The sequence below is a fragment of the Lontra canadensis genome, unplaced genomic scaffold, assembly GCF_010015895.1.
Source record: "Lontra canadensis isolate GAN:19392208 unplaced genomic scaffold, GSC_riverotter_1.0 scaffold34, whole genome shotgun sequence".
NCBI classification, from domain to species: domain Eukaryota; kingdom Metazoa; phylum Chordata; class Mammalia; order Carnivora; family Mustelidae; genus Lontra; species Lontra canadensis.
In genome coordinates this window covers 3,029,901-3,055,155 of record NW_022631028.1, presented here as the reverse complement: position 1 = coordinate 3,055,155, position 25,255 = coordinate 3,029,901, and the positions used below count along the sequence as shown (strand labels likewise).

Sequence of the window (25,255 nt, the reverse complement as noted above, 5' to 3'; positions counted from 1 at the left end):
CAGTCTTGACTCGGATTTCACCAGTCACCCATGCCCCGACTAGTGTCCTTTATGTCCCTGAATCCCATGCAGGACACTATGTTACATTTAGTTGCCATATCTTAGTTAGACTCCTCTAGTCTGTACCAGTTTCTTCATCTTTCCTTGTTTTTTTCCATGACCTTGACAGTTGTGAAGAATACCAGTAGACAGTTCTTTTTTTTTTTTTTTAAGATTTTATTTATTTATTTGACAGAGAGACATCACACGTAGGAAGAGGGGCAGGCAGGGGGGTGGGGGGGGGAGCAGGCTCCCTGCTGAGCAGAGAGCCCAGGGCGGGGCATGCTTAATCTAGGGAGGCCCCCAGGTGCCTCTCAGTATACAGTTGTAATCAAACAAAGTTTCCTTCTTTCCTGCTGGATGAGCAAGCACCTTGTTTGGAGTCACACAGATAGAGAGGGGAAAGAAAGTGTAGAACTTTGGCGTGAGGACATCTGGTTCTCATCCTGCACTGGGAAAGTCTTTCCTCATGTGTTTTAAAGTGGGAAGGATGCCACCTCTCCCACTGGGTTGTGTAAGGATTGAATGAGATAATGCTCAGAAAAGTAATTTATGATAATGCATGAAATTTACAACCATCAAAGGGAAATCTGTGTTTATAATACATGCATTTTTCTATCCTGTATATTTGTATAAACTGGAGATTGATGCCAGTAACAGATTTTATCCCAGGAGTCATTTGATAAATTTCTCTGAAGGCTATCCAGGTCTTTAAACATGTGAAATGAATCCACTTTATAGGGGATGTGGGGATGGATATTTTTCACCTGTTGAGTATTTTTATGAAAGCCCCATCAGCGCAGACCCGTGGCTTAGTTTCCTGCGCCTTTTCCTTGGGCACGGTTCACACACCCAGAGCTACCTGCACACCTCTGGAAATCTTAGAAAGTGTAACATGTTTTATGAGAGACATAGAAGAGGGACCAGCAAGCTACGGCTTATGGGACAAATCTAGCCTCCTGTTGTTTTTGTAACAAAGCTTTATTGGAACACAGCTATGCAGTCATTTACTTATTGTCTAGCCCTGATTTTCTGCTAAAAAAGCAGAGAAGTTGGAGCATAGGCCTTACAACCTGCAAAGCCTAAAGTATTCACCATCTGACCTTATAGAAAAATTTTGCCTACCTCTAGGCTAGAATCCTGCTGATGCCTGACATGTTTTCCTGTCCATTCTCCCCAGTGTCGGACCGTATGCTTGTGATTCTCTCTTTTGTCTCCAGCTTTGAAGAGAGGAGATGTGCAAAGTGTAGTCCTAGGGATGCTTTGGTTATGGGAAATGGTCTCACCTTTTTCAGACACATCAAATGATGGGATGTTGCTGGAGTCTGTTCTCACGATCCAACAGAAAACCGAGTGGCGTGCTCAACTGTCCCCCCGTTTGTATGCGATTTCTTGGTATATAGGGCAGAGCCCCTGGAACTCGGGCCCCAGCCTACTATTGCATGAATGAGGTCAGACTGTATTAGAATATAGTTTGTGACCCAGATTATCCACTCCTGTCTGAGACTAAATTGGGCTAAGTCTTGCAGGGAAGGGGCACAGCTGTGTTAATTACTATGGATGTTCTGGGCTGCCAGTTGCCTATGGGATCTCAGTTTGCATTTGCATAAAAGCATTTAAAATACCTTACTTGTCAACAGTGTCCTAAGAGCCCAGAGGACAGGTGCTGGCTCCTGAAAAGGAACTTTGCTCAGACCCCCTGGCAGAATGTTCTTTGGAAGTTAGTTTCTTGGGTTTCTATACACGTTGAACCTCGAGAGGGTGTCAGGACAACTGCACTATGTGACTGTACACATGGGAAATCAGTCTTTGGTTTTAATACTGAGATTCACATGAATGTCTTCCAGTGGCATGGTGGTTCTTAACTGCTTTAGAAACATAGTCATTTTATTTTACTCTTTTGTTTTGGAGAATATCAGACCCATACTGCCATTGAAAAAAGAGCAGACACTTAACAACTGAGCCACCCAGGCGCCCTCTGATGTAACCTTTCTTAATTATTTTAAATGTTGTATAATATTCCATCTTAAAAAAACATAAAACTTAGGTAACCCTTGGAGAAAATTACGCTATTTCCAATGTTGTTGTCAATATAATAATGCTATCATAAATGCCACTGTATTTTTTCTTGTTTAATGTGAATATGTACAGGAAAAAACACAGTATATATATGGCTCAAGTACTACCCATAGTTCCAGACATCATTCCAGGTATTACTAGAGCTAGTGTTGGACTGTATCCCCCACAGATAAGGGGGGATTATAGTACTAGCGACTGTGAGCCTTCTATCATATATATATTTATATGATATATATAATACACACACATCTCATATATATATTTCACATATGTCTCATATACCTATTTTTTTCTTTAACATTTCTTCTCCTGTAACTTGCCTGTTCATACTCACGCATTCATTGTGCATTTCCCTGATGGGCCACCTTGTTATTTTTGATAAAATTGTCTTTATGTATTCTGGATAGGATTCCTTGATCAGTTACTTAAGTTGCAAATTTTGCTTGTTATTACTGAAATATGAAATGATCCCTTAAACACAATCGTGTCGTTTTTCCACACTTTCCCACTCACATGCTAGATAGTTTTCACTAAGTCAACTAGAGGCATCTTTTTCAAAGTGATGGGTTATGAGGGACTCTGCTTGGTCTGATCTCTACCTCCTAGCATACAGATCCTAAGGGAGAACACTAGTCAACAGAAATCATCTTCACGGTCAAGAAGCTAGGTTTCCAGAGATACTACTTTTGAGACCTGTTGATTCATCCATTTCTAACCGAGGAGGCAAAACGGAACTCTCTCCGTGTCGCCTAAGCTCCAGAACCTCTACCTCTAGAAGGTCAGAGAACAGCGTTTCTTTACAATGAGAATTTACACTTTAACGGGTTTCAAATGTTCAATGCTGAGGAAAACCTGCATAAGGATATTACACTAATCATACTTCCAGGTGATAATGCTTTCGCGCACAATTTCTTCCCGGAATGATTACCGTTGTAGGAAAGATATATTTATTAAGGCAACACAAGCGGTGTGTACTGTAGTGAGCTATTATACCAGAAAGATCTGTGTCCGCGTAGCAGTTTGCATTTATAAAGGATAGGGCTTTCTATTAAAAAACAAACAAACAAAAAAAAAAAACACTACAAAACTATCCGTTGGAATACATATTAGCTAGTTTTATTGTCACTTAAAGTTACACTCTGGAATACATTTAATGAGTTTTGTCTGTAAAAGATTTGCTATTTGTTTCTTTCTAATACATTTTTTTCTAATGTTGTTCTTACTGTACAAGTGATCTAAATTATGGGGGAGATAGTATTTAATGGGTCCAGAATTTACGCTGGAGACAATGAAAAGGTTCTGGAGGTGGGTGGTGGTGATGTTTGCACAGCAGTGTGAATGTACTTAATGCCACTGAACTACATGCTTAACGTGCTTAAAATGATAAATTTTATGTTATATATATTTTACCATAATAAGATGTCATCTAGATTAATGACGAGATTTGAAAAATACTTAAAAGTATGACAAAGAAAATTAACAATCAACTGAAACTTCATTAAGTTAAAAATGAACCGAAACTTTCATTCACGTGCTGATGCTATATGCCTTGTGTAAACACACACACGTATACACACAGACACACTTATGACACACTCACACGTTTGAGGAGCTGCCTTCACTCATCCAACAAATATTTATTAAGCACCTACAGCCAGAAAGTCGATGGGCCCTGGAGATACAGCCCAATAACACAGAGTTCCTGAGCGGGAACTGACACGTGTGTTTTAGGAGAAATGAACAGGGCTGGCCTCTAGGCAGAGGTCACTGTTAAGATGAGGAGTGAAGGAAGACAAGACGCAAGTTGGCTCTGCAAAGTGCAGGGTAACTAGCATTCTGGGCAGAGGACCCGCAGGTGTCAATGTCCAGAAATAGAAAAGAGGCTGGTGTGTTAGAGAAAGAGCATGGCGCATGGACAGGGGAGGCACACAGTGAGGTTAGATAGAGAAGCTGGGGCAGATCATTCATGCCTCGCTGGCCCTGGGAAGGAGCTGGCATTCTCTTCTAAGCTCAGTAGGCAAGCACTGAAGGGATGTCAGCTGGAGAGGTCAGGAAGGCCTGCTGTCAATTCTGAGATTCCTCCTACCCCTGTTGTCGTGGGTCAGGCACAGAGGGTGGTGACTGCGGGCAGCCAACATTGCTGATCACACAAGACCAGAAGTGGCCTGGACCAAGGAAACGGATGAGAAGACGAAGGACAGAGGGGCAGAGAGGAGAGGTCATTTAAAGCTGGAACTGACAGGGCTTATTTGAGGGATGGAGGAAGATACCAAATGTCAGAGAGGATGTCAAAGTGACTGCAGTGTCTGGGCTTAGCTGCTGATGACCATGTGGGAGCAGAATACAGAGTCCCATCAGATACCTGTTAAATAGGAGATGCGGAGGACCATGTTATATATGAGGATTTATATCCAAATGTTCCAACAGATCATTCATAAGCATTTTCAATATACTAGCCATGCTCAAAAAACAGGTTTTTTAAAAAAAGATTTTATTTATTTATTTTACAGAGAGAGACCACAAGTAGGCAGAGAGGCAGGCAGAGAGAGAGGGCGGGGAAGCAGGCTCCTGGCTCAGCAGAGAGCCTAATGTGGGACTTGATCCCTGGACCCTGGGATCATGACCCAAGCCGAAGGCAGAGGCCCAACCCACTGAGCCACCAGGTGCCCCTCAAAAAACAGTTTTAATAATACATGGTACTTCATTGTCTCATTCCATCACAACCTATTAACTATTACCAACACAGTATTATCATATTAGCATATCTATTGTTTCTACTATGATTATCCTCCTTGGATATCTATCTGTATTTGATTATTTTCTCACAATCCTTGCAGTGGAAATGCTAGGATATACAGTATACAAAAGATACAAATTCTCCCCCCAAAGACTGTATTAGCTTCTCTTTATCCAGCTTGATTTTAAATGGCTCCAAAGGAGCAATGTAGATTCATCATCATATTATCAGTTTCAAGTTATCAAACATTTTAATTTCTTTCTTTTAAAAAAAATGATTATAGGGGCACATAGGTGGCTCAGTCATTAAGCAGCTGCTGTTGGCTCAGGTCGTGATCCCAGGGTCCTTGGATCAGGCCCTGCATTGGGCTCCCTGCTCGGCAGGAAACCTGCTTCTCCCTCTCCCACTCCCTCTCCCCCTGTGTCTCTGTCAAATAAATAAATAAAATCTTTTAAATAATGATTATAAACAATGCTGTAATAGAAATCCTTGAATATGTATGTTTGCTGAAATCTACTAGAAGTGCAATTACTAGAATAATGAGCATGAACATTATTTTAAAGACTCTTCATACATATTGACAAACCACTTTCCATAAAGGCTTTTACTTAAGTCTAGAAGAAGTACCATATCACTCATCTGACAATTACAGTGCTAAAATGAAGATTATTTTTCCCTTTTTAAGAATGCATTTTTTTTTTAATGATCTCCATGCCCTCCATGGGGCTCAAACTCAAAACCCTGAGATTGAGAGTAGCATCCCGACATCCTTAAGTATGCATTTTTAAAAATTTTCCACCAATAATTCAAACAGATGCCAACACTATATTATACAAGCAACATGGATGGCAAAAATATGTTTCTTTTCATTTTGGGAAACCACTGGTCGCAGTGAGAAAATTTATGTGGAGAATGGCCTGTGGCCAAATAATGGATGAATTTCATTATCATATGTATTTAAGTAAAATAAAGAAAGAAACAAAAGCCTTTGCTTCTAAACACTCACAGATTGAGAACACCCCGTGTGCCAGGTCCTACAGAATTACTTCCCAGCCTGCTTCTGCCAAATGACATGCAAGCATTGGTCACAATCGAGGGTCAGCAGAATTTTTCTACAGCGTGCCAAGGGTCAGAGAGTACATATTTTCCAACTTGGGACCATCTCTGGCCTCTGCTGAACTACTGAAGTTTGCCCTTATAGTATAAAAGCAGCCACAGATTATATGTAAAGAAGGTTTTTTCCAATAAAACTTTATTTACAAAAAAAGTGCAGCAGATGTGGCCCACGGACCAGTGTCTGCTAACTCCTCTCCCAGATGCTGGCCCTGAGTGTCCAGGTGACCAATTCTCCTCATATAATTCTTCGGGTCCAGGGTACTCATTGTGTCCGAGCAGCCTTACCCAGAAACCTGTGCTTCCACGCTCCACCCAAAGCTTGCTGAATTAGAAACTCTAAGGGTCCAGTTTAGCAATCTATGTTTCAACAAACCTTCCAGGTGATTCTAAGACACGCTGACACTTGTGACACTAAACCAAAGAAAAGCTCCCCCTAACAAAGCGTGGGGAACTGGGCTCTGAAAATGAGCCTATTTCCCTATTGGTATCCAGTGGTCCCCATCTCTCTGCCAACCACCAAGTGCTGTTGGTCCTCCTGACTAATAACAATAACACTTAAAATAACAAGCGCAGCGCAAATGACTCCAGGAAGGTGGGACGTCATCAGACGTGCAGAGATGGAATCTATTCCCCTCATGGCACAAAGACAGGTGTTCTTTCACTCGTGTTGCTGTAGAACATAAAGAAAAAAAAAAAGGAAAGAAAAGAAAAAAGAGGCTGCCACTTAGATTTATGTATGCTGATGAAGCCTTATAAACTACTATTTACATTGAACTCCCCACACGGAGGAGCACAAAACATTTTGCTCACGCTTCTGGGCATCCACTTTATTATTCTTTCCTGCCTGTCTTCTCTCTTCTTTTTCTCCTGGTGAATCTTTTTATAACAAATTTCATCCCACAGAGAGAAGAGACTTGAATTAAGCATGGGAAGAAAAGCACGGTTTAAATTCCATCATCTCTATTTTTCCTTTATTTCCAGCCTTTGGTGCCTCTTATATTTTTTTCAGTTCAACTCGTGTCGTAGAATAACATCTGTTCAGGAAAAAATAAAAGGTTGACATGCGGAAAGGCAAAAGACAAGCCGACAGGGGCTTATGGCCAGCTCCACTCAACAAGGCTAACGTCAGGTGTCTCGACACTCAGAACCTTGCATGCAATCTGAAGACAGGTGCGTGTCCTTCAAGAAGACACTGAATTCTTTTTTTTTTATTATTTTATTTATAAGTAATCTCTACACCCAACGTGGGGCTCAAACTCATGACCCCAAATCAAGAGTCACACACTCTTCCAGCTGAGCCAGCCGGGTGCACCCAAGAAGACAACGAATTCTTAAAAAGACATCTCATTGAGATCTAACAAATCTGCTCCAGTGGCCGCGTGGACTCCAGCAATGCCAGCGAGCATTTACTGATCACTTTTAACAGGCCAGATACAGTGCTAAGTCATAACTTTACAGTCATTGCCCTAATCCACTGAGGTTGTTTTTTTTTCCAATCCCATTTTACAGAAGGATAAACTGAGGTTCACAGGCTGCCCCATCACTCAGGTAATTAGGCAAATAAGAAATATATGTACATATAGAAAGATGAAATGGGAAAGAAAGATGTTAACAGCTGGCCGGGTATGGTCAATCATGGCATCCATTATGCTCTTTTTTTTTTTTTTAAAGATTTTATTTATTTATTTGACAGAGATCACAAGTAGCCAGAGAGGCAGTCAGAGAGAGAGGAGGAAGCAGGCTTGCTGCTGAGCAGAGAGCCCAATACAGGGCTAGATCCCAGGACCCTGGGATCATGACCCGAGCCATAGGCAGAGGCTTAACCCACTGAGCCACCCAGGCGCCCCTTCATTTTACTTATTAATAAAACCAAGGCTCCAGTAGGAAAAGAGGTTGAGTGTAAGGAACTTGGGTCGGTGCCCTAGGGTTGTCTCTTTCTGCTGAGTGGCAGAACTACCTTTGAAAGAGAAAATGTGGCGATAATGCATTTGTGAATCTCTGGGCCTCTGTTCTTTTGGTCTTTCAGCATGGGAATTGAAATGCTGTAAACTTACATCCTACTAATAATCCTTTACACTTGGATTAATAGTAATTCCTAATGTTAATCGCATGGGTTGTGAAGGGATTACGATTCTTTTTATGGGTCAAGAAACCAAGGCACCAAGGTAAGCCAATACAAAACAATGCTGAAGGTGACTAAAAAAACCTGTTTTTTGAGCATGGCTAGTATATTGAAAATGCTTATGAATGATCTGTTGGAACATTTGGATATAAATCCTCATATATAACATGGTCCTCCGCATCTCCTATTTAACAGGTATCTGATGGGACTCTGTATTCTGCTCCCACATGGTCATCAGCAGCTAAGCCCAGACACTGCAGTCACTTTGACATCCTCTCTGACATTTGGTATCTTCCTCCATCCCTCAAATAAGCCCTGTCAGTTCCAGCTTTAAATGACCTCTCCTCTCTGCCCCTCTGTCCTTCGTCTTCTCATCCGTTTCCTTGGTCCAGGCCACTTCTGGTCTTGTGTGATCAGCAATGTTGGCTGCCCGCAGTCACCACCCTCTGTGCCTGACCCACGACAACAGGGGTAGGAGGAATCTCAGAATTGACAGCAGGCCTTCCTGACCTCTCCAGCTGACATCCCTTCAGTGCTTGCCTACTGAGCTTAGAAGAGAATGCCAGCTCCTTCCCAGGGCCAGCGAGGCATGAATGATCTGCCCCAGCTTCTCTATCTAACCTCACTGTGTGCCTCCCCTGTCCATGCGCCATGCTCTTTCTCTAACACACCAGCCTCTTTTCTATTTCTGGACATTGACACCTGCGGGTCCTCTGCCCAGAATGCTAGTTACCCTGCACTTTGCAGAGCCAACTTGCGTCTTGTCTTCCTTCACTCCTCATCTTAACAGTGACCTCTGCCTAGAGGCCAGCCCTGTTCATTTCTCCTAAAACACACGTGTCAGTTCCCGCTCAGGAACTCTGTGTTATTGGGCTGTATCTCCAGGGCCCATCGACTTTCTGGCTGTAGGTGCTTAATAAATATTTGTTGGATGAGTGAAGGCAGCTCCTCAAACGTGTGAGTGTGTCATAAGTGTGTCTGTGTGTATACGTGTGTGTGTTTACACAAGGCATATAGCATCAGCACGTGAATGAAAGTTTCGGTTCATTTTTAACTTAATGAAGTTTCAGTTGATTGTTAATTTTCTTTGTCATACTTTTAAGTATTTTTCAAATCTCGTCATTAATCTAGATGACATCTTATTATGGTAAAATATATATAACATAAAATTTATCATTTTAAGCACGTTAAGCATGTAGTTCAGTGGCATTAAGTACATTCACACTGCTGTGCAAACATCACCACCACCCACCTCCAGAACCTTTTCATTGTCTCCAGCGTAAATTCTGGACCCATTAAATACTATCTCCCCCATAATTTAGATCACTTGTACAGTAAGAACAACATTAGAAAAAAATGTATTAGAAAGAAACAAATAGCAAATCTTTTACAGACAAAACTCATTAAATGTATTCCAGAGTGTAACTTTAAGTGACAATAAAACTAGCTAATATGTATTCCAACGGATAGTTTTGTAGTGTTTTTTTTTTTTGTTTGTTTGTTTTTTAATAGAAAGCCCTATCCTTTATAAATGCAAACTGCTACGCGGACACAGATCTTTCTGGTATAATAGCTCACTACAGTACACACCGCTTGTGTTGCCTTAATAAATATATCTTTCCTACAACGGTAATCATTCCGGGAAGAAATTGTGCGCGAAAGCATTATCACCTGGAAGTATGATTAGTGTAATATCCTTATGCAGGTTTTCCTCAGCATTGAACATTTGAAACCCGTTAAAGTGTAAATTCTCATTGTAAAGAAACGCTGTTCTCTGACCTTCTAGAGGTAGAGGTTCTGGAGCTTAGGCGACACGGAGAGAGTTCCGTTTTGCCTCCTCGGTTAGAAATGGATGAATCAACAGGTCTCAAAAGTAGTATCTCTGGAAACCTAGCTTCTTGACCGTGAAGATGATTTCTGTTGACTAGTGTTCTCCCTTAGGATCTGTATGCTAGGAGGTAGAGATCAGACCAAGCAGAGTCCCTCATAACCCATCACTTTGAAAAAGATGCCTCTAGTTGACTTAGTGAAAACTATCTAGCATGTGAGTGGGAAAGTGTGGAAAAACGACACGATTGTGTTTAAGGGATCATTTCATATTTCAGTAATAACAAGCAAAATTTGCAACTTAAGTAACTGATCAAGGAATCCTATCCAGAATACATAAAGACAATTTTATCAAAAATAACAAGGTGGCCCATCAGGGAAATGCACAATGAATGCGTGAGTATGAACAGGCAAGTTACAGGAGAAGAAATGTTAAAGAAAAAAATAGGTATATGAGACATATGTGAAATATATATATGAGATGTGTGTGTATTATATATATCATATAAATATATATATGATAGAAGGCTCACAGTCGCTAGTACTATAATCCCCCCTTATCTGTGGGGGATACAGTCCAACACTAGCTCTAGTAATACCTGGAATGATGTCTGGAACTATGGGTAGTACTTGAGCCATATATATACTGTGTTTTTTCCTGTACATATTCACATTAAACAAGAAAAAATACAGTGGCATTTATGATAGCATTATTATATTGACAACAACATTGGAAATAGCGTAATTTTCTCCAAGGGTTACCTAAGTTTTATGTTTTTTTAAGATGGAATATTATACAACATTTAAAATAATTAAGAAAGGTTACATCAGAGGGCGCCTGGGTGGCTCAGTTGTTAAGTGTCTGCCTTTGGCTCAGGTCATGATCCCTGGGTCCTGGGATTGAGGCCCCTTTTGGGCTCCCTGCTCCGCAGGGAGCCTGCTTCTCCATCTCCCACTCCATCAGCTTGTGTTCCCTCTCTCGCTGTGTCTCTCTCTGTCAAATAAATTAAAAAAAATCTTTAAAAAAAAAAAGTAAGGTTATATCGGTTGACATGGTTAAATTTCTATAAACTAACGTGAATGGAAAAAGCAGAGATATATTGTAAATTTAAGAGACAGAATTTCAGATATATTGATATGAAAATAGAATGGCAAATCCAGGATAGAGAGTCAGCCCCATATTTGTCACTGAAATTATGAAATTATCTTAAAATAAGCTCTGAATCCTTTTCTTAGAAAAAGTTCCATGTATTTCTGACCTATGTTTTCTTTTCCATTTGCAAAACAAATCTTGAATTGCAAAGAAAGCGAAGATGCTATGACAAACTCTCTCTCTCTCTAACAATTTATTATTTCATTGGCTCACTGCCTTGACAATTAGGAGAAGATTTATAGACATATCCCCTAAATAATTGGCAATTAATTTGAGATTAGATGCCAAAAAGTACAGTATTCTTAATGTAATAGGAAGGTTGAGGCTTTTCACTTACAAATGTCACGGAACACAGAGTAAATGTTAACCACCAGCATCATTAACCCTGCCCTTTTGCACGTCTGCAATAGGAAGGAGTTTTAGTTCGGTGATCATAAACTTTAGCTAGCTTGGCTAGTTTCACTCTAAAGCTCAAGTATAAACCAAGAGTGTCTGTATCATAAGAATGCCTTCCAATCTATAAGCCCTTGGTTTATGTTGTTGGGTACCTGCTTGTGATCCACAAGAATGTGTAAACCTGGGATGCCTGGGTGGCTTGGGTGGTTAAGCAATCTGCATTCGGCTCAGGTCATGATGCCAGGGTCCTGGGATTGAGCTCTGAGTCTGGCTCCTTGCTCAGCAGGAAGCCTGCTTCTCCCTCTCCCTCTGCCTGCTGCTCCCCCTGCTTGTGCTTGCTCCCGTGCTGTCTCTCTCTCTCTCTCTCTCTGTCAAATGAATAAATAAAATCTTTAAAAAAAGAATGTATAAACCTAGTTCTATACAGGAAAAAGAGATACTGTATCCTGAATCTTATTTGGGATTTTCTTCTGACTCAAACAGTACATTTGGATCATATACCATCTTTTCTACTCATGACTCAGTGTCTTTCGAATGTCTACAGCTGTGGTCTCCTAAGGGGAATAGACATTCTAGGTCCTAAACAATGAAGATTTTGCTGGTAAACATTGTTATCCTTTTGGTCGAATTCCAGGGTGCCTTATACCTAGAGACAGAGTTGACAGGTGTGACTATTATATGTTAGTGATTTACCAGTCGGTTTCATTTCAACTTCAGCACAGTGCCAAAAATATATTACGTATGCACTAAATGCTAACCAATTTATATATGTCCAGACAATTTTAGTACACATAGAGGGGGTTTTTTTTTTTTTAAAGATTTCATCTATTTATTTATTTATTTATTTGGGAGAGTGAGTGAGCAAGAGAGCACAAGCAGGGGGGGAAGTAGAGGGAGAGGGAGAAGCAGACTCCCTGCTGAACAGGGAGCCAGAGTAGGGGCTCCATCCCAGTTACCCCAGGATCATGTCCTGAGCCGAAGGCAGATACTTAACTGATTGTGCCAGCCAGGTCCCCCACAAGTAGAATTTTATTCCCTTCTAGAAACTCTAGAAATATCCTTTAATCCAAATTTCCCTATGCCCGTATTTTATTTATAGCTATTTCTAAGTAATAGAATGGGTTTTATGTTTATGTGCATTTAAAAAAAGAGAAACAGCCCATCTTTGAACTAACCTCAGCTCTTTTCCCCCTCAACTCAACAGTTGTCCCCTCTACATTGTCATGACAATTTCCATCTTTCACTGAGTGCTTTCTCTTTGCCAGGCATGGCTGGAACCTCATTTAATCCTCTTGACAATTTTGTAGCACAGCTACAGGTTTTACAGTGCTCTATTTTTGCAGATAAGGTTCAGGGATTAAGCAATGTGCTTGGGTTCACCAGCTAACAAATAGTGGAGCCAGGCTTTACACCCAAGCCTTAGTCTTAACTCCCAAGATTTACTCTATTTTTCTTTCTGTTCATCTCTCCAAAGGGAAATTGAGAATTAAGCATTTAGAACAGTGCCTACACAGAGTCATTCAGTAATTATGTATCTATTCTTAAACCTTTGAAATCATTTTTATAAGTGTAACATACACACTACATATTGCATACACACAGTTGCATACGTTTTGATAAATGTATAAACCCCTATTATCCTGTCACAATTAAGTTTTTCTATAATAGCATTCCCTTTATTTTTTTATTTATTTATTTTTAAAGATTTTATTTATTTATTTGAAAGAGAGGCAGTGAGAGAGAGCATGAGCGAGGAGAAGGTCAGAGGGAGAAGCAGACTCCCCGTAGAGCTGGGAGCCTGATGCGGGACTTGATCCCAGGACTCCGAGATCATGACCTGAGCTGAAAGCAGTCCTCCAACCAGCTGAGCGACCCAGGCGTCCCATGGCATCCCCTTTAAAAACTTCCCTTGTGCTCCCCTTTTTAAGAAACGTTTTATCTTGAAATCATTCTAGACCCTTAGGAAGGTGTAAAAAATAGTACAGAGATCCGCTGTCTCCTTAATCCACTTTCCCCTCAGTGATAACCCATTATGTGAGTATAGTACAATTGCAAAGCCAGAACATTGACATTGGTCGCTCCATAGGTCTTACTCCCTTCTGCACCTTTGCAGTCAGTCTCTGCCTATCTTCTGCCCCAGGTAACCGTGGAACTGCTTTTTGTCACTATAGTTTAGATTATTCTAAAACTTTATATATAAACGGAATCATACAGAATGTTGCCTTTTGTGTCTAGCTTCTTTCACTTAGCATTATGTGTTTTAGATGCACAAATAATACTGTAAGTGTTAGCAGTTTGTTCCATTAATTGTTATGTAGCATCCTATTTGAATACAGTAGTTTGCTTACCCATTTATCTGTCGATAGACATTTGGGTTATTCCCAACTTTGAACTATTATATAGTGAGTAAAGTTGATGTGAAGATTCATCTACAGGTTGTGTGTATGTGTGCGTGTGCACATGTGTACACTTATTTTCATTTCTCTTGCATAAATAAGAGTGGAAATGCTGGGTCATTTGGTTAGTGAAGGCTTAGCTTTATAAGATACTGCCAAATTCTTTACCCAGAGAATGAACCATTTAATAGCCCAGTGACATTGTGTAAGAGTTCATTTTGTTCTACGATCTTGATAACACTTGATACTGTCAGTCTTTGAAATTTTTGCCATTCTAGTAGATATGGAGTGGGATCTCACTGTGGCTTTCATTTGCCTTTCTCTGATAATTAATGATATTGATTATCTTTTCATGTGGTTAAAGGTCAATCATAAATATTCTTTTGTAAATTATTCAAATCTTGTGCCCCTTTGGGGGGGTGGTGAGTGGATAGGTGAATGTTTGTCTTTTTTATTCAACAAATATTTGGTGGATAATGAACCTTTATTAAATGAACTAAGATTGACTCAAATATATCTGTTTTCCTTTTGACCACTTGGAACCTTAGGCATAATACATCTGAAATAAAATAGTTCAAATTGGGTTTTGTTAGTCTATTCTAAAATGATCATCTGTAATAGGGAATCTTGTTTTAAACATGATACTAAGATAAAAATCAGTAGTTTCCTGCCCTGCATGGGACATATCACCAACTTAACCATCACTGTCATCCTCATGATTTACTCTTTCCGACCGTGGGGAAGTTTTCATCTGAAGACATGGATTTTGTGGCTCACATAAATACTGCATTCCTACATTGTTTCTCTAAGGCTAGAAATGCTCTTACCTAATTTTTATCTCGTCTAAAAATGGAAGGACCGTTTTAGCCTTGTTATTTTTAGCTGTCACTGAACCTTCTTTCTCCATTAAGAATAAATGTTAGCTAAGTTGATCTATAAGCTCTGTGTTGATCCTATAGACTATAATTTGTGTCTGTAATTTAAAAAGAACCTTTGGTTATCGTCTCCTTTCTATGACATATTTTTGTAACAATAATATTTTTAGCTATTGTTTTGTGTTGTTAATGTAGAGAATTACAAAGAAATGTATAGACCCACCTAGGTAACCATTACTTTATAACAGTAATAAAGAAGCAGTATGGTAACCATAGTATTTTTAGCTATTGTTTTGTTTTGTTAATGTAGAGAATTACAAAGAAATGCACAGACCCACCTAGGTAACTATTACTTATACAATAGTAATAAAGAGGCAGTATGTATCTAGTGTCTGGAAATCAACACAGGATTGTAAGATCTATACGATATATCTGTATCTGTCTATAGGATGAAGAGTGACATCTTCTCCCTTATTTCCAAGTTCATGTCCTTCTGCCCAAAGGAAACTGTTGTTAAAACTTTGTGATGATTTCTTATAGCAAACAGGACCTCTCCTTTTCTTTATTCCCTTTTACAAAAAAGAAATCAGGCCGTATGCACTACTCCGCATATTTTCCTTTGACACCAATACATGCAGATCTAACTTTCTTCGAGTAGTTACTGTATGAATGAACTATACTTTACTTAGTTGCTCCCTTGTGGATTTTTCCAGGTTTTTGGTTTTTCTCTTTATTTATTTGCTGTTTTAAAAATGCTGCAATAAACAATTCTGGAGATGTTGCAGATTTTTGCAAGTATATTCATAGGGTACATTTCTACCGATTGGATCCCTGGTCAAAGAACACGGTATAATTTGTCAGCTCTTGCTGCATTGTTCTCTTTAAGGTTTCAGCCATTTACTCTCTCTTCAGTAGCATTTGCAAGCGTCTGTGGCACATATTTTAAATGTAATCGCCTCATTTAAGTTCTTTGTTATTGGAGCCTTCTAGTATTATGTGAAGTGGGACCCCCAAATTAATGCTATTTCAGTGCTGTTTTATCTTGATTACATTTCTGCGTGCTTTTTCGCCTGCAGAAGAAAACCTGAAGTCAGTCTTCCTAATGACTGAGGTTGGCTGGCTAGAATGGCTTGAGGGTGGCATTCCCACACAAAGCTCTCCAGCTGCTCAGTCCCTAGGAAGCCCAATTGTTGATGTGTTCTGTCTATTTTATATATTGCCTACAGGAGGAAAGCTGAACAAGGACCTGCGACATTTCCTCAATCAACGGTTCCAGAAAGGGTCTCCTGATCATGAGCTCCAACAGACCATAAGGGATAACCTTTACCGCCATGCTGTGCCTTGTAAGTAGCTGGTTTAAGGCAACTGACTGCTGGGTGGGTGTGTGGAAAGTTATTGGAGCCAGAAGAACTCTCCAGCTGGTTTTGGAGCACTGGTTGGTTGGTTTGTTCATGTAGCGACTTCCTAAGTCCAGGGAATTGTAAGTGACCATGGGACATGTTGCATAGCGCAAGGTGAAATTACTTGGCTTTCAAGTTCTGGCTCTGCCACGTACTTGCTTATGATGCCAGGTAAATTAGTTGTCCTTTGTCAGGGCCAGTTTTTACATCGGTGGAAAGGACATCCGACTTATTCAATAGGACTCTTTGGAGGCGCCCATGGGATGAGGCATGTAAGCACATTTTGCACAGTATGGGTGTGGCGTAAGCCTCCGTAAATGTTAACCATCACTGTTACTCATGGGGGTAGACCAGGCGAGAGGCTTTCGCACTGACCTCTGCAGAGATCAGTGAGTTACTTCCTCATTGCCTCAGCAGACTCTTTCTTCTTCCCCAACGTGACCTGATTCATAGACCTGGATTTCATGCACAATCTTCTTTGAAGAAATGGTTTCCACCAATTAAAAGCTCAAATCCCACGAACCCGTTCGATCAGGATAAATCTGAGAAGGCAGGACTTGGAACATAGGGACTATGAAAGCAAGGTTTTTGTGTTGAGGGAAGGAAGGAAGGAAAGGATGGAAGGGAAGTCAGTCTATGGGGCAGAAGTTGTAGTAAAGTATTACCATACATACCTAATTAAAAGGTAGGAGTCCTGGGGAGACTTACAATGATTTCATTTTATTTAAAATTAAGAAGAAGGAATGATTTTTATTTTAGTACTTAGAATTTTACTTTTCTTTATTACCCAGTCCTTCAAAGCTTGAAATTTAATTTTTTTAACAACATTTTTTAACCAGCAAAAACAGTAGGAATCATTTGAAGTTGAAAGTACCCTGCTTATTGCTGTGATTTGTTTCCTATAGTGGTTTTCTTTCTTTCTTCTTTTTTTTTTTAAATAGTATTTTGCAAGGGTATGCTGGAGCCCTAATGTTTACAGATCCTACTGCAAAACGATAAACAGAACTTAATGTAAGCCGTCATAGATCTGCCAGGACTTAGGCCTTTAAAGCTCAGGTTCTAGAACAGCCCCCTGCTCTTCATTTTACTTATTTATTTTTTAAGATTTTATTTATTTATTTGACAGAGATCACAAGTAGCCAGAGAGGCAGTCAGAGAGAGAGGAGGAAGCAGGCTCCCTGCTGAGCAGAGAGCCCAATACAGGGCTCGATCCCAGGACCCTGGGATCATGACCCGAGCCGAAGGCAGAGGCTTTAACCCACTGAGCCACCCAGGCACCCCTTCATTTTACTTATTAATAAAACCAAGGCTCCAGTAGGAAAAGAGGTTGAGTGTAAGGAACTTGGGTCGGTGCCCTAGGGTTGTCTCTTTCTGCTGAGTGGCAGAACTACCTTTGAAAGAGAAAATGTGGCGATAATGCATTTGTGAATCTCTGGGCCTCTGTTCTTTTGGTCTTTCAGCATGGGAATTGAAATGCTGTAAACTTACATCCTACTAATAATCCTTTACACTTGGATTAATAGTAATTCCTAATGTTAATCGCATGGGTTGTGAAGGGATTACGATTCTTTTTATGGGTCAAGAAACCAAGCCATCAAGGTAAGCCAATACAAAACAAGGCTGAAGGTGACTAAGGCTGGTGGTCTCCGAGTCCACCATTGTCCTGACTCTGATCTACTGATCAGTTTTACCTGTGGAATGACTCTTTGAGGTTGGGATTTTTAACACCCCGTGTACAGATGAGGAAACAGAGTCATGGGGAGATCAAATAACGGATAAGTGTCGGATCTGGGTCTTCTGAGTTCTTCCCACCTAGGGCTGCTTCTGTAGCTGTACCCAGAGCTGCTCTGTTGTTCTGGGACGACAGGTTGAATATAGTTTTGCAGAATTTGGTACTTGCAGAATCATGAGTGTTCTCTGTGTAATTTTTCCCCCACTTAGATTCCAATTTAAGAAATGGGGAATGAAGCAAATGAGCACACCATTTCTTGACGCATCTGTGGTGTTACTATGGTTACGTTTTGGCATGCTTTCCCATTTATTTTTTTCCACCGATTTATAGGACCTGACTGTGAGCTAAATGGCTTGATTTTAAGCTTACCGCTATATAGGAATTGGGACAAAAATGACCTCAGCCTTTTAAACACAGTGGAAAATCATGTTTTGTCTTTGCGTGGATAAAGCCCCTGGTATTAATGTTTCATTTCTGTGAAACCCACACGTTAGGAATTGGGAAGGTAAAAATGGTCTTTCTACTGAAGGAGAAAACAAGTAACATTTTATTATACATTTCCATCATAAAACGGGAAGGAAATTCAGAAGAGGGCTGTTTCTGGGTCTGGCGCAGCCTGCGTACCTTTGAACATGAGTAGACGAGGGGTGACTTGGGATTCTGTTATAGGCCTGGAGAACTCAAGCCACATTTGTGTTTATTTTGATTCTTTGGCCCACGTGATTGGTAACTGCAGAGCTCTCTGCCAACCTGTTGTGCCAATGGATTAGGAAGCCGTTCACTGAGAGAGTATATCCCTCCTTATTACATTGTAATGGTGCTCCAGGGAAACATGCTCCTGTGATCTCCGTTTTCCAGAACTTCCTGCTGCTGCTATTTTAGTGACTTTCGGTATTTTGAGAAGGGATGGTCATGAACAGGTGCTTGCGAAGTTGGAGTAGACATCTTTTCTTTTCTTTTAAATATTTTATTTATTTATTTGACAGAGAGGGAGAGAGAGAGGCAGGCAGAGGAGAGGAAGAAGTGGGCTCCCTGCTGAGCAAGGAGCCAGACTCAGGGCTCGATCCCAGAACTCTGGGATCATGACCAGAGTCTAAGGCAGACCCTTATTCGGCTGAGCCACTCAGGCGCCCCTGGGTAGACTTCTTTTCTTATACATTTTAGGAGGTTCACTTGTCAATAGAAATTAATAAATAAAGCCCCTTGGTTCTCAAGTTCTTTCTAGTGTCATCATAGCACCACAATGGATTTTTACCACTTAAGATCACATTTTATCCTAATTCCTTGGTGTAAAGACAGTACAGGTAATCGCGTCCCTATTTTACAGGTAAGAAAATGGAGCCGCAAATGCGACTTCCTCAAAATCCTACCACTCCTAAATGCCACATTACTCATGTCTCACCCAGGGCTATTTTAATTTTCCTTATTTTTAACAGCTTTATTGAGATACGATTCACACACCATACAACCCACCCATTTAAAGCGTTCATCCAGTGCTATTTTTGCTATGATTCTTATTTTGCTGACACCCCCTTTATTTTGTCTTTATTCAAAAACTTTTATTATTTTCCACAATCAGGAAAAGGTCATCATAGTTGAAATTTAACTATATTTTCCATTGAAAATCACCACCACCACCACCACCCCTCGCCCCCAAATTAAAAAACCCAAACCAGAATTATGACAGAAAAGAGAACTGGATTGCCGGGCGAGTCAGAAGCCCTGGTGTGAAGTCTGAGGGCTTTTCTCTCGCTGTGTGGTCTGCCACACGTCATGTGACCTCTCTGAGTCTCGTTTACTCTTTAATAAAATGGAAATGGAAACACCCACTTCAAGCATTGTCTCACCAGATGTCAACAGCATCCCTAAGAGATGGGTCTATCAGAGGAAACAGAGGCCCAGAGAGGTTAATAACCTGCCGCGGGTCACTTAGGTTAACAAGTAGTCCGGTCAGGGTTCAACCAGTTCTGACTCCCAGGCCGGCGTCAGTGAAAGTGGTACGAGTAGGGCCGTATAACACGGACCATCGAGAGGGGAAGACGCAGGAAAAAAGTTTCTCATTGCTGAATTTTATAGTTTTAACTATGTAAAATCACTGGGTCTTATGGCACCATACCTTAAAAATAAGTATCTTCTCTCTGAGGTTCGAGTAATTCACTGATAGGTGCAATAGAATTTTCATAGTTCTGTTAAGTGGTGATTCAGCTTTTAATACATCATTATAGGATTCTCTGGGGATGGCTCGGTTTATCTTATTGTTCACTGAATCTCTTCTCAATATACCTTTTTTAAATAAATGGATTTGAAATTCAGGTAAACGTCATCTGCATTGCTCAGTTCTCTCATTCCTTGGAGCCTTCTGGAAGATAGTCTTGTCTCCCACCCCTCACATTCCCCTCCATGGACAGCCCCCTGACCTTGACGTTTCAGTCCTGCAAACGTTATCCATAACACTGAACACACCTGGTGCCTTCTCGTGAGTGGGTGCCTACTATTTCCTTCTTTTTCCCCACCTTGCCATCTGACCAGCATGCAGCCTTATTTTATTTTATTTTATTTTAAAGATTTTATTTATTTGACAGAGAGAGAGAGAGAGAGAGAGAGAGAAGCAGGCTCCCTGCGGAGCAGAGAACCCAACACAGGGCTCGATCCCAGGACCCCGGGATCATGACTTGAGCTAAAGGTAGGCGCTTAACGGACTGAACAACCCAGGTGCCCCATGCAGCCCTCTTTTAAACTTGGATGCCACTTCTTTCACAGACTGGGCCCATTACCCTTTTTACTGCTGCTGGAGCTTCCGACCATGACCCCTTTACAGTACCCATGCTTGCTTGCGGTGCCTGCTGGGTAGGTGTCTGTCCTATTAGAATCTGACTGCTCTGATGTCAGGGACCGAGTCTTCCTCAGTGACCAGCCCACACTTAGCTGCGTGCCTGGGCTGTAGAATGAATATTTGTTGACTGAATGAACAAATGAAGAAATGGATGAAGTTGTTCTTTGTTTTTCTTGTTTTATTTTTTTCCTCTCTGTTCCTTAACGGTTCGGAGAAACAGCAGAGCTTCCTTTGCCATAAAGCTTTCAGAATAAAAGGCAGCTCAGAGGCTTGAGCCCCGAGATGGCTGATAAGGACTGCTCTGATTTCTTGGCTGGTAATCTGGACCCAGAGGAAAGAGTCAAGGTTCTTGCATGCTCGGAGCTGGAGTGCCCATTCTCAGCGCCTCTTAATTAGTCTAGATAACAGGGTACCTCCTGCATTGATAGCCTTCTGCTTTATGACTTCTTGTCCTGGCTGATGTGACAACATCTGAGATTCTTGCTTTGAAATGGCTGCTTTTCCCGTGAAGATAAATGTGTTGCCTGACGGGGCTTGTCATTGACTGTACTACTGCTGTGAGAACCAGATACTCCTCCTCCAGTAGTGCTGGTCCTCTGGAAAGCTGAACACCACCCCTCCCAGTCGGGCTCCCTTTTCTGGGGGCAGCAGTAAGGAACTTGTCTTTCTTTTCAAGCAAAGGTCATCTGAAAGAGGAAAGGATAAGTCATTTTTGTTCTGTAGCTTAATAGTTTGTGTGTTTGTGTAGGTTTTAAAGATTTTTTTTTTTTTTTTTTTTGAGAGAGAGTGAGTGATTTCAGGGGGAGGGGAAAAGGGACAGGGAGAAAGAATCTCAAGCAGATCCCCTGCCGAGTGCAGAGCCTAAAGCTGGGCTCGATCCCAGGACCCTGAGGTGATAACCTGAGCTGGAACCAAGAGCTGGATACTTGACCAACTAAACCACCAAGGCACGCCTGTACCTTAAGGCTTTGTTGATCAAGGCTCTCACCGATACTGAGACTACTGTATCTTGTGTAAGAGGCATTGATCAGTGACTTAAAGGAGTTTACAAAGGGATTAAAACTTTTTGATCTACAAGACAATTTAAATGTGATGTGGCATACATAGGTGACCCTGGTCTTCCTTTGTAGAAGTGCCATATTCCAACAGGCACCTTAGCATCTGCTAACCGTTGGAACCGTTGTTATCTTGAATGTGACTGCGACATCGTGGACACAAATTACCTTTGGAATTGTTTGAACCTATGAGTGTCGCTTAAGCACAGGCGTCTCCAGGACTGCGTGCCTGGAATCGAACCATTCTGCAATGGAAGCTGATGATAGAAACTAGACCAGATTATCAGCAAGGGGCCAGGACAAAGATCTGAATATTGGAAAATTCCTTCTCTCCTGGGATGTGCATCTCTTGTTCAGGTTGTGTTTGGCACAAGTGGCAAGCTTCAGGTCATAATTCATGAAGCGGACAGTCTTGGAATCCTCCCCAGGACTGATCAGATAAGAGTCATGGGAAACTCTCTCACTGTGGTTATTGCCCTTGTCCTATCACTCAAGTAAGTGCTGTCTCAAATTAAAAAAAAAGAAAGAAAAAAAAAAGGATTGTTTCATCCTTTACAAAGCCTGGTCTCTTGCAGGAACATGGCTAGTAACACCCATAGTAACTCTTGGGTGTGTGTGTGTGGACTCCTGATGTGTACGGGGTGCCTTGCATGATGCTTGCCAGTGTGTCATCTCTCATGCTGGCCTCATGGAGGACAGACAGAATGTTCTGGATCTGACCTTGAGCCCATTGGGCTGGTGAACCCTGCCTCTTTTCTATTCATTTGCAAACCTTTGCTGTCTAAAATATAATCAGTATCTGTCCTCATCCCTTCTCCATCAGTTGTCAACTCTTTCCCTCCCAGTGACCTTCACTCGTTGGTACCTTATTTTCCCGTGTGTCCCCAGCTGGTCTGCAATCTGGGGACTCCTCCCACTCACTGACTACCCCCTTACTGCCTACCCCTGACCTTTCCTTTCTTCTCCATCAAAGCTTGTTTGTTCTGGGGGTGCCTGGTTGGCTAAGTCAGTTGAGCGACTGGCTCTTGGTTTCGTGTCATGATCTCAGGGTCCTGAGACTGAGCCCCACGCCATGGTCTGCACTCAGTGTGGAGTCTGCTTGAGAATCTCTCTTTCTCTCTCTCTCTCTCTCTCTCTTTCCCTCTGCCCCTCTCCTCGGCTCACATGCAGTCTCCCTTTCTAAAATAATAAATAAATCTTTAAAAAAAAAAAAAGACAACTTATTTGTGCCTGGCTGGCTTAGTCAGTGGAGTGTATGACTCTTGATCTCATGAGTCATGAGAGCTCTCATGAGGTATTAGGAGTTCAAGCCCCGCACTGGGTATAGAGCTTACTTTAAAAAAAAAAAAATCAACTGTGTATAATAAAACTTAAAATAAAAAAGACTTATTTGTGCTACATTGATTAACTATTGGGCTGTCCTTGAAGAAGCCAAGAAGAAGTGAATGGTTCATGTTGTGGCACAGGGCTCTCCATCCTCCATTATGTGTATCTTTTAACAGGCGACTTTAAAGGGGTGTTGCTAGAAATAGCCTGTGTAATGGGATGTCTGGCAACAAAGCAGGTTCATGGGTAAGGATGGATTCTTATGCTTTTGATGTGTTTTTGTGCTTTTTATAGTGGTTAACACAGTGTTCCATGAGCAGAAAACACTTTAAACACAAGATTGTATCAAGGGAAACTTCCCCTCTGCTTGCTGTGTCACTGCTCATATATAGTCCTATCCCACCAAGATAAGCTGGGATAGGATTTGTGTCTCACAAAAGCAATGCTACAGTCTAGACAGAGTGCTGTGCCAAATTTAAAAAAACAATGGGATGAGAAAAGATACTTTTGTTTAGATGTAATTTCGAGTTAGAATCTGGGCTCAGATAACTATAAGCAAATTTTCACCAACACGAACGTCTCAAGGGTTGTGAAGGAGGTGGATGAGTTCTTTGTTACTCTGAGAACACCTGCCTGATAAAAGCCAGGTGTACAGCACAGGTTTGGGAGGACCCAAAACAAAACACCACTTCTCATTCCTGGAGAATGACCCCACAAGGAGCACTGAAGTCACTAGTGTAGCATCTGTCCCACTTCTCCTTGCCCCAGGAGGAGGGAGCCCTTCCAACAGCAAGTTCCTGAGAAGGACCTGGTCATTCGGGACGCAGACAGTTAGTTCTCTTCTCCTCAGGGCTAGAACGTTCAGTGGGGACGGGCTTTCAGAAATGGTGCCCTGGAGAAGCTGGCAGGCTCTATCACTAACCACTTCTGGTAACCTGGGCAGGTTACCCAGGCTTTCTGGAGCTCCATTTTCTCACTACCTTTTTTGCTGTTTATGACAAGTACCTAAGCACCCCACAGTAAGTATGGTACTTCATAGGTCCTGCAGTGGTCCTCTGTCCCTCACGATCTTCTTCCCTCCATACCCCTTTCCTTCTCATTTCTAACAGGACTTGTCCGGTCTGGTATTCTCCTTTTTTTTCTTCACAGGCTCTCATTAGGCTTTGAGCCTTCCTTATCTGATGATCATTTTAAACAATTGTGATAATTTATGTGGTTCTTTTCTGCGGGAAACAAGCTGAGTTTTCAAAAATGATATTCCAGGGGCACCCGGCTGGCTCAGTCAGTAGAGCGTACAACTCTTGATCTTGGCGTTGTAAATTTGAGCTCCACGTTGGGCACAGAGATTACCTAAAAATAAAATCTTAAAAGAAAAAGAAGATTTTTCCAACATTTGTTGAGTAACATCCTAGCACTGGATGCTAGGCGAAAACCTAGTGAAATTAATAATTGGTTGATTTAGCCAGTAATAGGCAGGCTTGAAAGAGCACATTCTCTGCATAATCCCAGCATCAGCTAATTCCCCCGTGTTCTTTTCTTTTGTATTTCTTATTATATGTTGCTAACCCTAATTGCCATTGTGTATTTGCTGAGTGGATGGAGTCATATTGGAGGAAGAAAAGAAAAGAGAAGCTACACACTGAAAAGCTCCTCACACCAGACTTGATTTACATGTGTTGGTTATTAGCCTCATATAAACATGGCTTGACCGGTGTTCTCTACTATGAGGTTCTTACAAGAGAAGATTGTACTCTAAATGCAAGAGTTTAGATTTAAGTTTAATCAGAGTGGGTATAACTGATAATCTTCTTATGAAAATGTGTTAGCCCAGCCTCACTGCTTAATAATAACCTCTGTCATTAATCCAGCCTTACTATACGTTCCAGCCACTGTGCTCCGTGATTTTCAAGTATTGTCTCCTTCAACCCTCTCCAAACCCTGATGCGTTTCATCTTTGGGTTATGAGTGTGGCCATTGAGGTGTGGCGAGCTTAGTGACTTGAGTGTTGGAGGACGCACTGTTTGACCGTGATGGAACCCAGATTTATCCCAGTTTCAACAGCTCCCAAGAGTCCAAGCTCTTGGTTTATTTCTCTGGATGCATCACCTTAAAAACCATGTTTTCAATTAACCTATTGAATTTGAAAAAGAGTCTTCTCTTAATACCATA

The 25,255-nt window shown here is 41.2% G+C and overlaps 1 protein-coding gene across 14 annotated transcripts in view; it reads left to right on the top strand.

Annotated features, from left to right (window-relative positions):
• The window catches only part of MAGI1 (membrane associated guanylate kinase, WW and PDZ domain containing 1), a 633,434-nt gene that overhangs the window by 364,822 nt on the left and 243,357 nt on the right, over positions 1-25,255 (top strand). For all 14 annotated transcript variants that reach the window (XM_032867328.1, XM_032867342.1, XM_032867333.1 and 11 more), the window contains exon 2: positions 15,967-16,083. In XM_032867328.1, coding sequence (XP_032723219.1) covers positions 15,967-16,083 — 117 coding nt within the window. The remainder of the gene's footprint in view (positions 1-15,966; positions 16,084-25,255) is intronic.